The sequence below is a fragment of the Odocoileus virginianus genome, chromosome 5, assembly GCF_023699985.2.
Source record: "Odocoileus virginianus isolate 20LAN1187 ecotype Illinois chromosome 5, Ovbor_1.2, whole genome shotgun sequence".
Lineage (NCBI taxonomy): Eukaryota > Metazoa > Chordata > Mammalia > Artiodactyla > Cervidae > Odocoileus > Odocoileus virginianus.
In genome coordinates this window covers 41,859,138-41,873,195 of record NC_069678.1, presented here as the reverse complement: position 1 = coordinate 41,873,195, position 14,058 = coordinate 41,859,138, and the positions used below count along the sequence as shown (strand labels likewise).

At 41.7% G+C, this 14,058-nt stretch overlaps 1 protein-coding gene across 3 annotated transcripts in view; it reads right to left on the bottom strand.

The window, feature by feature from the left end:
• MCOLN2 (mucolipin TRP cation channel 2) overlaps positions 1-14,058 on the bottom strand; it is a 60,463-nt gene that overhangs the window by 39,740 nt on the left and 6,665 nt on the right. For all 3 annotated transcript variants that reach the window (XM_020891319.2, XM_070467820.1, XM_020891321.2), the window contains exon 2: positions 4,088-4,247. In XM_020891319.2, the coding sequence (XP_020746978.1) occupies positions 4,088-4,247 (160 nt within the window). The remainder of the gene's footprint in view (positions 1-4,087; positions 4,248-14,058) is intronic.

The following is a 14,058-nucleotide window of genomic DNA, read 5'->3' as shown; positions in this document are numbered from 1 at the left end:
AGAATCCACCTGCCAGTGAAGGAGTCACAGGAGACTCAGGTTTCATCCCTGGGTCAGGCAGATCCCCTGGAGTAGGGAATGGCAACCCACTCCAGTATTCTTGCCTGGAGAATTCCATGGAAAATTCCTGGTGGGTACGGTGCATGGGAGTCACAAAGAGTTGGACACAACTCAGCACACATACACATGCACATATATTCAGGACCTGGAATAGTGGCCATCACAATGTCAGAGTCAAGTACTGAGTCTGTCCATCTCATTTTATATACTTGCAACCTGAAGTTGGGTACTTTTTCCAGGTTGAAACAGCTAGAAGTGTGACAGCAAGTCTGTTTGACTCACCTGTTAGTTCTCTTGACCACTTGGCCATACAACCTCTCAAACTGAAAAGCTGCCAACTTAACTCTAGAAGAGGGGACATGAGAGTCCCTCTTCCCACACTCATAGTTAGGCTAAAGAAACCCAAAAAGTAAATGGGGAGTCAATAACTTGATGAACACAGCAGCATTCAATGTGCTGATATTTTCAGCTTCCATCTTATTTCCCTGGAGTAGGAAATGGCAACCCACCTCAGTATTCCTGCCTGGAGAATCTCATGGACAGAAGAGCCTGGCCGGCTATAGTCCATGGGGTTGCAAAGAGTCAGACACGACTGAGCAATTAACACCAACACCACCTTATTTAGATTCAAAGACCATTACCTCAACTTTGGGAATAAGAGAATATGGAGGTATAATCTCTGCTTGGACCCACCCCCATCTGGCATCAAGAACAAGAAATTCCCTCCCTACTATTATTCATAGAACAAGTCAAGATCCATATATATAGCCTCAAACCAGGTCCAGGTAGGATTCCCCAAGCATCTCACTAGAGAGAAACCCTGGGGAGGAGATCCTGAGGTCCCCTTCCTACTATGGCAGAATTAAACATATGCTACAGAGCAAGAGTGAAGAGATGATGGAGGGCTGGTCCGCTACAGAGCAAGGGTGAAGAGATGATGAAGGACTGGTCAAATGATTTATTTTTAAGAAAGGAATGACAAAAATATTCATTCTAGACCCACTAACTAGATTTTAAGATTTGCTGAAACTATAAAACAGAAAAATAATCACACATTAAGTGCAGCCTGGCAAAAATTGTGAATTTAAGACCTGATTATGAAATCAATGGAGGAGAAAATATTCTGTGCCAGGTAAAAACAAGATACCACTCTAATAATATACAAAGAATACGGGAAGAAAAGAGCAGATCTAGCAAAAGAATGTAGACACCTCTCTTGAGATTATAAATTACTGCAGAATGCAGAGTAGGAATGTCTTTTAAAAGATGTTTCTTTCCCATCAACCTTGACAAAACACCACCCATTCCATTAGACTTGAGAACGGAATGCTAAAAGAGACAGAAAAAGAAGAGGAGGGGAAAGTGGGATTTGAAGGAAAGAAAGATATTCAAGAATTCCATTCCAATTATATATCACCCAAGTAGCAAAATTTATTAGAATGACCCTACAGGGAAATACAAGTTTAACCACCTCAGTTTTATTACGGGAGGTAGGGTAGACCCACCCAAAAAGGGCAGACCCACCCAAAAAGTAAATGATCAAGTCCCAGAAATATTTTATTAAAAGTGAAAGTAGTGATGTAGCCAGCACAGGGTACTAGTGAACCAAGAAAAACCACACGTTGAGTGATCAGGCAAGGCTGGTAGGGGAGGTGGACTTCAAATAGCAGCTGAAAGATGAGGGAGAAAAGAGGCCCTCTGTTCTCGGAGGAAAAACAAGGCAGGGGCCAGAATCATTGAGTGTGTCCATCTGGCTGGGACATGGGGAAGAAACAGGAAATGAAAACCTGTTGGAAAGGCAAGTTGAAGGAGAGACTATGGAAATCTGTGAATTCCAGGCCACAGAGTCAAAATTTAGACCTATGGGAAATACAGTTCCACAGGAGATTCTGAGAAGAAGAGATACCATAAAAGCATTCTAAGAAAAATTAATCTAACATGAGTATTGAATGGACTGGTAGGTTTGGAGATAAGAAAGGTAGGCATAAGATGAATTCCAGAAGCAGCCTGGTTAACTTATGTGTACTTCTCAAGGGCAAACTCTGAGGATCTACATGGGGAAAGAAACAATATGAGAAAAAGAGTGCAGACTCTAGAGCCAGACTACCAGGGCTCCAACCCTGACTCTGCCTCTTCCTGGCTGAATGTATGCGTGCTAAGTTGCTTCAGTCATGTCCAACTCTTTGCAACCCCATGGACTGTAGCCCGCCAGGTTCCTCTGTCCATGGGATTCTCCAGGCAAGAATACTGAAGTGGGTTGTCGTTCCTTACTCCAGGGTATCTTCCTGATCCAGGGATTGAACCTACATCTCTTACGTCTCCTGCATCAGCAGGAGGATTCTTTACCACTAGCGCCATCTGGGAAGCCCCTCCTGGCTGAATGGCCACATGCAAATTACTCAACTCTCTTTGGCTCGGTATTCTCTTCTATTCAAAGGGAGTAAAAATTGAACCTAACTCACGGAGTCCAGTGAGGCCGAAATGAGATAACGCACATAAAGCACTTACTGTGCCTAGCACATGGAACTGCTAGGCTCTGTGTGAGCTGTCAGCAGGGGTAACACATTCACAGCTATATTCCCAAGACAGTGCAGAGCATATGAGGTGCTTCATACACGTCAATATTTTAAATTAACTAACAAGGTAAGAGTCTATGCTGGAGACAAGAAGTGAATATGGCAAAACATACGGAGATGCAGTTTTAAAGGATGAATCCATGCAATTCAGTAGCTATCAGGACCAAAATGCTAAGTCTAAGAGGGTGATGATCTTTTATGCCTAGGTGAGTTAGAATATTAATAATAATAATAGATCAAAAACTTGAAAGCTAGTTTGGCAAGAGAAGTAGTTGGGGGAAAATTAAAATAAACCAAATAGCAAAAGGGGACATTATTTTTTCTTTTAAGTAATACTAACAATGCACTGCTTTATAGGCTTCCAAAATTAAAACTTCAAAACCAAGAATTAAAATGAAAAAAAATTTTCAAGAAAAAAAATCTAAGCATGTACATTTAAGAGTGACCCTGCCTCTCACCTTTGTTTCTTTGGAAGTAGCTTGCTTACCCTAAAATGTGATGAGCTGGTGCGGCATGTCACGTAGTAACAAGATCTCTTTATGAACAAAGAATAAAGATGCAACTTCAGTTATGGCAGGAACTGCCTCTCTCATTTCTAAAGCATATGGAGCTATTTTTAGGAAGCTATTTATTTTTGTGTTCCAGAAATCACATCTTTAAAAACACTTTTACACTGATGACAGAATGATTATTTGCCCATGGAGCCTAATATTCCAAATCAGTACTGTTTTTTAAAGGACATACATTTCAAATGTAATCATATACAGAGAAGCCTCCCTAAAACTGGTTCAGGCCCAAAAACTAGGTGACAACTTGGGTGACTGTTGTGATATTGATAATAAAATACTTAACAATATCAATTTAGGCAAAAAGTCCCAATGCACCCTTTATACACTCCTGATACACTCCTAAGTGCCTAAGCAAATACTCCCCCGCCTTACCCAGGCCTGCCTGGGGAGGTAGGAGGGGAGTGGGTAAGGTTGGGGAGTGTTTACTTAAGCATTTAGCTACTGATGAAAAGAAAACTTAGCATTAGCACTCTGTAAACCCAAAATCAAAATGGTTCAAAGTGCAGACTTCAAAAGTATATTTAAATAAGATATATCTGAAGAAAAATGAAAGATTTCAAGAACACAGATCACTTTGGACCAGGCAGCCTTCACCAGCCTTGTGCCTCATTCAGCTATAGAAACCCTACCCCACTTCAGATCTAACACTGTCTCTATTTACAGAACCCGTGAGAGATGACCTCAGAGTCCCTTACTAAAACAAAGTCGTCATCTAAACTGAACTTCAACCTACCACCTGCCCTCCAGAGTCAACATAATTTTAGAGGTTTATGAACATGAGTGTGTGGCCTTTTCAGGACAAAAGTCAAGTGGCAGAACATGGAAAAACAGTTTCAACTTGGGGTAAGAACAAAAAACAAATGAACTGATAATATCATTTACCTGTGTGGTGACCATGACTATCTTCAAAATCTGCAAACCCATTTTCCATGGAATCTGTTGTCTGGCTCGGAACTTTTCACAAGGGTTCATGAAGTAAAACCTCAGGTCTTCTCTCAGACATTCTTCTTTCACCTCAGAATCAAGATGAGCCATTGCATCTCTGCCAAAGAAGGTCAATTTTTAAATACACTGAACAGCCTGAAATTTCCTGAAGAATACTTTCCATTCACATGTTTTACCATTTCTTAAAGCAAAACTCTCTCCAACCAGTGAAATCCTTTTCACTTTAGAAATCTGACAATGATTCAGGATCCTCTATCACTTGCTGTTACATATAGCTATCCATCTTGGTCCAAATGGCCACTATCAAAATCATAAAAATAGGATTTTATTTGCAAGACTTGTCAATTACAACATCTTAATATATACCATTCACATGTTACTAGAGTATTAACAAAAACTAAACGGGATACTTTCATGATATTCTAGGTTTGAAACCCCAGAAATTTAGCACAGACTACTAGAATTAAGAGATGGCTGGATGGCATCACCAACTCGATGGACATGGGTTTGAGTAAACTCCGGGAGTTGATGATGGACAGGGAGGCCTAGTGTGCTGCGATTCATGGGGTCACAAAGAGTAGGACACGACTGAGTGACTGAACTGAACTGAACTGAACTAGAATTAAATTGTTATGGAAATAGAGAATCTCTGTTTTGTAACTCTGTTCTGAAAAGACTGTGTATCTTGCATGATAGAGCAGTGATTATGGGGGTTCCCAGATGGCACAGTGGAAAGAATCTGCTTGCTACGGCAGGAGGTACAAGAGATGCAGGTTCAATCTCTGGGTCAGAAAGATCTGCATACTTGGAGCAGGAAATGGCAACCCATTCCAATATTCTTGCCTGGAAAATTCCATGGAAAGAGGAGCCTGGTGGGCTACAGTGCATGGGGTCGCAAAGAGTCAGACATGACTGAACCATGGAGCCTCAGTGATTATAAGATTCCAAACTATAAATCACTTTAAAGTTAAAATATCATCTCTCTATTTATGCCTAGTCAGATATTTCTGGCATCTCATACACTAGAAAAATTTTGTTTTTACTATTTCAAGGACTCTGAACTCAGAAACGGGCACATGACTGAACCTAGGCCAAAAAGAACCAATGAGATGTGGACACAGGACTGTAATTATAACCAATGAAAGAGATGTGGTCTTTCCACGAAGTAGTCCCTAAAGTGGGCTGTGCAAAACATCCATTGGGAGAACAGAAAACATTAGTACTTCTATTTTATTCTTCATCTTAAAAACAAGAAAATTGAGCTCTACTGACAATATATAAAATAACAGTGGCAATATAGTAGCATATATTTTATTAATATAAACAAATATATACACATTGGGGATATGTGCTTAAAATTTACTGTTGAATGCATAATTAGCAAACTCTGGGGATCACAGACCTAAAGCATAGACTGAGTCTAGAATTCCTAGAAGCCATTTTAACCACCTTTCCTGGAAGCCATCATAGAAGGGCTTGCCAAGGAGTGGAGCTAACAAAGAACCAACAAGATTGCCTAACGACAGTGTTTGCGTTCCTGGAGCCAGCGGTGCCTGAAGCCATCATTCCAAGACTTTCAAACTGAGCCAACAAATTTGGGATTTAGGCCTGTTTAAGTCATGTATGGATGTGAGAGTTGGACTGTGAAGAAAGCTGAGCACCGAAAATTGATGCTTTTGAACTATGGTGTTGGAGAAGACTCTTGAGAGTCCCTTGGACTGCAAGGAGATCCACCCAGTCCATCCTGAAGGAGATCAGTCCTGGGTGTTCATTGGAAGGACTGATGCTGAAACTAAAACTCCAGTACTTTGGCCACCTCATGCGAAGAGTTGACTCATTGGAAAAGACCCTGATGCTGGGACGGATTGGGGGCAGGAGGAGAAGGGGATGACAGGATGAGATGGTTGGATGGCATCACCGACTCCATGGACATGGGTTTGAGTAGACTCCGGGAGTTGGTGATGGACAGGGAGGCCTGGTGTGCTTTGCGACTCATGGGGTCGCAAAGAGTCGGACACAACTGAGCGACTGAACTGAACTGACTCAAGTTCAATTTCTGTTTCTTGAAACAAGAAATGTCTTGATGGCAAGTTTAATAAACAAATTCTATTAAGTTTAGCCATCATTCAAGCTACTCATTTCTCAGAAACTTTTCATAATTGGGGGTCATTCTTGGGGATCTTTTCACCTGAAATATTGTAATATTTTATATTGACTTATGACTTATGTAGCATGACTAACAAATTTAAAAGAAGCTTTAAAAAAAGAGATGCTCCAAAAAAAAAAGACTATTTTAAGAGTTATTTTAAGATTTTTTAAGGCTTATACTCGGTTGCTAGTGATTTTCTATTTTTAAGTTGATTTTTAGACCTCCTATTTCCAGAACTAATAGGCCAGTTTATTTTGCTGGAAAGAAGAGGGGAAGAAGGAAGGAAGTTGGGAGGGAGGGGTGGAGGGAAGGAGAGAGGAAGACTGAGAGGAGGGCAGGGACCCATACTGAGAAATGGGGGTCACAACCCAATCCTTCGAGCCTCGTGCCTGGGTGACCCAGGCACTGGGTCAAACCAAACTGTCAGCTTGCTTGGTTCAGGGGACTTCAGACTGGAATTGCCCTGCCTTTCTTAGCAAACACATGTAGACCTCTCTAGATGCTCATCCTGGAACTTGGGGAGCTCCAGCAAATAGCTTATAAAACACATGGACCAACAGGTACTAAAACATACCAGGCCCATGAGGAAACCAAGTAGCATGAAACAGTCATCTTAGAAACAGCAGAAACACAGCCAAGCATATCAGAATCAGACACAGGCTAAAAAACAACTATGCTTATCACATTTAAAAACACATGGGTTAAAATGTCTGTAAGAAAAACTTGGGAAAAATGAAAAAAAAAACTTTTAGAAATGAAAAATCATTGACCAAAATGAGTCTCATTTCAAAAGTATAAGAAGATTTTAAAATGTTTTTCCACTTTATGGATCAATTGCTTTCCTGAAAGATTTGCCAATGAAATTAATTTTCTTCTATTAAATTGATTTTTCTACTAAAAAAATAAAATAAAATAAAATGTGTTTTCCCTGCACCTGCTATAGTTACCTCCTGATTCCATCTAACCAAATTACTGAGCACTTGCAGTGCTGAGCGACTGTACTGGGTGCTGAGGACATAAAGATAAGTAGGTTCCCTGAAGCCCAGATGTTCAGCATCCAATAGGAGAGACAGACTCGTTAACACAAATATGTAAGCAATCAATTAGCTCAATGGATGTTGCACCATATGGAATCTAGAAAAATGGTACTGATGAACTTATCTGCAGGACAGAAATAGAGATGCAGACACAGAGAACAGACTTTGGACGCAGCAAGGTAGGAAAGGAGAGAGTGGGAGGACCTTAGAGAGCAGAACTGAAACATATATTAATACATTACCAGGTGTAAAACAGAGAGCCAATGGGAAGTTGCTCTACAACACAGGGAGCTCAACCCAGTACTTTGTGCCAACCTAGAGGGTGGGATGGGGTGGGGGGTGGGTGGGGGAAGGTTCAAGAGGACATATATATATACTTATGGTTGATTCACATTGTTGTATGGCAGAAGCCAACACAATATTGTAAAGCAATTATCCTCCAGTTAAATAATAAATTTTTTCAAAAGAAAAAAAAATTGTATTATGGAAGCAAGGGAGAAAGCCAGAGAAGGAATCCCATTACGTGTCCTAATACACGGAGTGGTAGATGCTACAGGGCTCTTGACAAGAAGCACTGAGGGAGGCATTTCTAAGAATAAGGTGGCATCTTAACTGTGCCTGAGAGCCACAGCCTCCAACAGGAACCTTCAGACCCCTGAGAAGACGCCTGTGGAAGCCTTGTGGGCTTTAGCGTTAACCACCATCACTTCAGAGGCTCCATGCAGTAACGTATTCATCCTGATGAGTCACAATGTCTTTTCACTTAATAAAATGAAAAGGGCATCTGAAAAGTTGTGATAGCACCTTGAGAATAAGGCATGGAAACTCCTCCTTAGAACATAGCCCTGGCCTCGAGTGTGAGAAACCCCGTACTGAAGAAAGAGGAGGTTGCTTTCTGGAAAACAGTGGTGGAAATACAGGGGCAGCAGGTCAAGTGCTCGGTAAATACCTGTGAGCCAAGCTCTGCCACAGACATTTTCCTGCCTTCCAGGAGCTCAGTCCAGTGGAAGGGAGAAGTGTGATGAGATAAGAGTAAAATGTGAAGAGATAAAAATAAACTGTGTTAAGTGCTCAAATTGAAGTAAGCACTGAGGGCTCTGGAACAGACAAAAGGAAACTGATGCAACCCAATTACTCCAAGAGGCTTCAAGTAATTCTTCTAGCTGCTGGTTTCAATTAATATGGCCACTAAATGTTCAAGAAATGGTAATGACACTAATATTAAACTAAGAAAACTAATTAAAGAAGATAAGCTTTGGGCAAGGAAAAAAAAGGGCAAAGAACCAGATCATGTCATGGGGATTGCTCGTGGTGTTAAATTATTTACACTCCTGTATCCTTCCCGACGTTTTTCACTGAGGTAGACAACAGGGCTTCCCTGATGGTTCAGCAGTACAAAATCTGCCTGCCAGTGAAGGAGACATGGGTTCAATCCCTGGGGAGGTGAAGATTTCCTGGAGAAGGAAATGCAACCCATTGCAGTATTCTTGCCTGAAAAATCCTATGGAGAGAGGAGCCTGGCAGGCTATAGTCCATGGGGCAGCAAAAGAGTTGGACACGACAGAGCAACTGAACACACACTTAGAGAATAACTGCGCTACTCCTGCTGCTAGGTCACTTCAGTCGTGTCCAACTCTGTGCAACCCCATCCCTGGGATTCTCCAGGTAAGAACACTGGAGTGGGTTGCCATTTCCTCCTCCAGATGGTCTTCCTGACTCAGGGATCGAACCCATGTCTTCTGCATCTCTGGCATTGGCAGGAGGATTCTTTACTACTGAGCCACCTGGGAAGCTAGTATTAGTCAAATATGATCAACTAATGATAGAATGATAGAAATACAGAAAACTATTAATGATACTTAGGTTAAAAAATTCTGGTATCGCAAGGAAAATGCAAACGTGTAAGCTTTCTAAACCACATTTCTGAAGGCTCTTTCTTGCCCTATTCTTCTCAATTTGTGTATTTTCCCTAGTTCTCCAGCAGGTGAAGGGTTTTAAACATAGGGCATACATATGACCATATTTTCAGGCAATCATATGACCAAGGGTAATTCCAACTTTAGCAAATCAACAGCCAAAAGAGTTGATGGAAGCTTGAAGTTTTGAAAAATAACAAATCAGAACAAATTATCGGCAATTCTTAACCTTGCTAGGATGGTAAACTCCTGAGGAACCGGTGAAGGCTTTTGACCTTTGCCTTGAAAAAATGCACATATCAGTTTCAGCGATGGTACCTTGTTCCCATGAGCACAATTTTCTCAGTGAATATGCTAACCAGCTCAGACTGCTACTTCTTTCCAGCTTGTAAGGCCCTTACCCTACTGAAAAAGAGGTATGAAAGCTTGTTTTCTACTGCAGTGAGCTCCAAAGTGGGGTGCAGACACACGGAGCAGGTATGCAAGACCGTCCACTGGGATAACAGTGGAGAAGACAGGGCTAGGGCTTCTAACTGTATTAACCAAGCAAAGAGAAGTTAAGATTTACAAGTTTCAGTGTATGAATTATACACCTAAGATACCCTCACATGGTCAGAAAGTCAGATGCATGTATTTCGCTTAAGTACAGGAGGCAATATGGGGGGAGAGTGCAGGTTCCCAAAGCAGGTGGCGCCCTAATTGGGTTGCAGCACATTCCCACCACTTAGGGTTTATATGGGTTCACTTAAGCATTTGTTGGAGCATATTATCCACTTTAGTTAATCCTCGTAAAATGAGCAAGGGAATAAGATTCTTGCAAAACATCAGACTCCTTGTAAAACTAATGTAAATCTAAATTTACATCAAGAAAATGGGAGAGCTAACATTTCCCTAACACAACATTTGTTGGCCATGAGTTTAAAAAAAGATGAAATGAAAATCTGATCTGAAAAGAAGTTGGGAAATAAATAGATTTATCAAGAGAGTATTTAAAATGCTAACAAAATCTACTATTGTTACATGATGAACTTGGCCCTAAGTGTATATAATGTACCCTAAGACATTATATAATGATGATATGATAATCATACCATAAAGTCACTTCACCCAGCAGTGACTTTTTAACACCCTCATCAGTTGCACCCCTTAAAATGCTCATTTTACCTGTCTTATAGTATATATGGTTCTCAGTTCAGTTCAGTTGAGTCACTCAGTCGTGTCCAACTCTTTGCGACCCCATGGACTGCAGCACTCCAGGGTTCCCTGTCCATTACCAATTCCCAGAGCTTACTCAAACTCATGTCCATTGAGTCAGTGATATTATCCATCTCATCAACTGTCGTCCCCTTCTCTTGCCACCTTCAATCTTTCCCAGCATCAGGGTCTTTCCAAATGAGTCAGTTCTTCACATCAGCTGGCCAAAGTATTGGAGTTTCAGCTTCAGCATCAGTTCTTTCAATGAATATTCAGAACTGATTTCCTTTAGGATTGACTGGTGGGATCTTGCAGTCCAAGGGACTCTCAAGAGTTTTACATACAATATATAAGTAAATATCCATTCAGAGAGAGTAGATGTTCTTTTAACTGATGGGGATAAGTTATCAAAAATATTTGGGATGATTTCTCGAGTGTTTTAGAACAGCAGCCCCACCTGAGAGGTGGTTGCTCTTTTGTTATTCCAGCTGATGTTGAGAGAAATTGATGTCTATTCCTCTGGCTCCAACAAATAAATGGAAAATAACACTGACAGGCAACACTTCTCCTATCATATCTATATAGATATCATGCATCATGCAGCAGTATGAGAAAAATGTTTTTGCTAACTCACAACTAGTACCTCTTAGTCACAGAGGACAGGGCAAGGGAAGCAGGGTGAACCAGTTCCCAAATCTATCCTTCTTCCTGCATCCTCATCACAGTGAACAATACTACCAGGCTGCCTTCCAGAAACTGACATCTCTGTAGCTCATTTCCCAAATCTATCTTCTTCCTGCATCCTCATCACAGTGAAGAGTACTACCAGGATGCCTTCCAGGAACTGACATCTCGGTAGCTCTCCAGGATCTGGTCCCACTGTCATTTTCCCCCTCACCTTAATTGTGCACATAATTTTAAATGGACTGCAATGAACCACATTCCTGGTTCTGCCCTTAGGGACAACCACTTTTATTTGGGTTTTTGTTGTTGATATTTACTTTAATATTTCTAAATAATATTATTCCATAATTTTTTTCTCTTTGGGATATTATCCATTTATATCCTACTGAGGAAAATAAGGATATAGCTCTTATAGCTGCCCCCCACCAGGCAACATACACAGTTTACCTCCCCATTCATCTTCCCAACTAAGTTTTAATAAAAATTTTGGATAAATTAACATTCAGAATTTATGAAGGGAATATGCAAATACTCTTTAGAGTTGAGCCATCAGTACACTGTGATTTTACATTCTCACTTACAAAATTTTCTTTCTGGAGTTACTTGCCTTTTTCCTCATTTGCTTAGTTTTCCACATACCAACCAGGGCTTTAGCATCAAATGCTGATGAATCTGCCAGCTCCTTTTCAGTACAGTCAACCAAGCTGGGCATCCTTTCAATTCTCTTATTCTCCAGAGATACCATTCCTATAGCCCTCATCCTCCTATTTCAACTACATATATTTTAGTTGCTCAGTCCAACTCTTTGCAATGCCATGGACTAGGGCCCACCAGGCTCCTCTGTCCAAGGGATTCTCCAGGTAAGAATACTGAAATGGGTTGCCATTCCCTTCTCCAGGGGATCTTCCCAACCAAGGAATCGAACCCAGCTGTCCTGCACTGCAGGCAAAGTCTTTACCGTCTGAGCCACCAGAGAAACCCTCCAGCTACATGGGTTGCTTTCTAATCCCTTCTCAGGGGCCATCAGTCTGGAAATTCTCTTCGCCTCCTTCCCAAATTGGATTCCACATTTCCTGGATTCCATCTACACCTCTTTCTTTACTCCCTCATTTTTGTGGAGAGTAGCCTTCAATCCCTTCCTGTGTGAGGAAGTCTGAGATCCCCCAGGACAGACACTGTTCGTTGCCATCCACTATCTATTCATTCCTCCCCTCTTCCTGATTTTGAGGGCAGAAATGCATGTATAATTCAGTATTAGAGCTAGATTATTGTTTCTACACCACGTCACCTGGGGCACCTCAAAAGTACTGATACCCCGCTTCTCCCCTCAGAGATTCTGGCCTGATTGGTGTGGATGCAGCCTAGGCATTGGGGCTTTTAAAAAGCTCCCCAAGTGATTCTAATGTGCACCCAGTTTGAACTCCTTACCTTAGAGATTACCTGTTCACATTTCTTCATTTCACAAATGAGGCAACTAACGTGCCCAGGGGTTGCAATTTGCCCCCAGCTATAAAAATCCAATTTAGAATAAGAATCAGATCCAAGAATCCCATAAGAATTCTCTTCCAGTGTTCCTTCTTGATCCCTAAGTTAGTATTTCTTAAAGAGCCATGGCCTATAAGATGGTCAGGAATGAAGGGAAAAAAACGGCATATTCAAATAAACTAATGTTTCCAACATAATTTCTCTTATTTAAAAGTGTGACAATTTGGCAGACCACAGCACCCTATGCAATAAATTTAGGAGACTTCTAAATGGTCATGTTATTGGAATTAGAAGGAAAAAACAAATAGAGACATGTGATGGAATGAACCCAGCATTTAATGTTGTCGAGGTACCTTTGTGCTTCAGATTGTCTAGAGCAAACACTGGGTTTCCATTCTGCACACCCTCAGAGGGAACCATCTCCTGCTGCAGATTCCATGGCCACTTCTCAGGCCTCAGTTTGGTGGCTCAGCAGCACTTGATCCAGCTGACTACCTGGAACAACTTCATCTCTCCACTTCTAGGACACCCCACCATCCTAGTTTTCTCCCTCCCTTACTGAGCTTCTCTGAGTCTCCTTTACTGGCTCCGCTTCCTTCTGACTTCCAGATGCCAGAGTGCCTCAGGACACACAGCTCACAGCTCTTCTATCCTCTCTTTCAGAAGAGTTCTTGGAGTCCTGTGGCTTTAAATACTATCTACATGATGTGGACTTTCACATTCACATCTCCAGCAAATGTCTCTCTCAAACAGACTCCCTTAGCCAACCTCTTCCTTGAAACTCCACCCACATGACTAAGAGGTTCCTCCTACCAACACTCCACCCTCTTCTTTGCACATGTGCTCAATGCCATGATTACACACATTCATCCAGATGTTTCAGCTGCAAACCCTCATTCTGTCAGTGGTCCTCCACATGGGCTGCACAGTCATCATCTGGGGATTTTTTAAAGGTTTCAGTGCCAAGACATTCTGATTTAATTGGTGACCAGGTATAAGCCAGGTGGAGCTAGTGGTAAAGAACTCATCTGCCAGTGCAGGAGACAAGGGATGCAGGTTCGATCCCTGGGTCAGGAACATCCCCTGGAGGCGGGTATGGCAACTCACTCCAGTATTCTTGCCTGGAGAATCCCATCCACAGAGGAGCCTAGCGGGCTACAGTCCATAGGGTCGCAAAGAGTCAGACACAAATGAAGCAACTTAGCACACACACAGGTATAAACTGGGCATGGAGATTTTGATAAGCTTTCCAGGTGATTCTAACATGCAGTAAAGTACAGGAACTTTTGCTCCAGAGTCACACTTTGATTTCTCTCTTCTTCAACCCTCACACCTACTTGAGCAAGTCTTCCTTCAAAACACAACGTGGAGTGGCTCCCTTCTCTCTACACCCACTGCAGACTCCCTGATCCCAGCATCATCATCCCTCACCAGAAAACTATG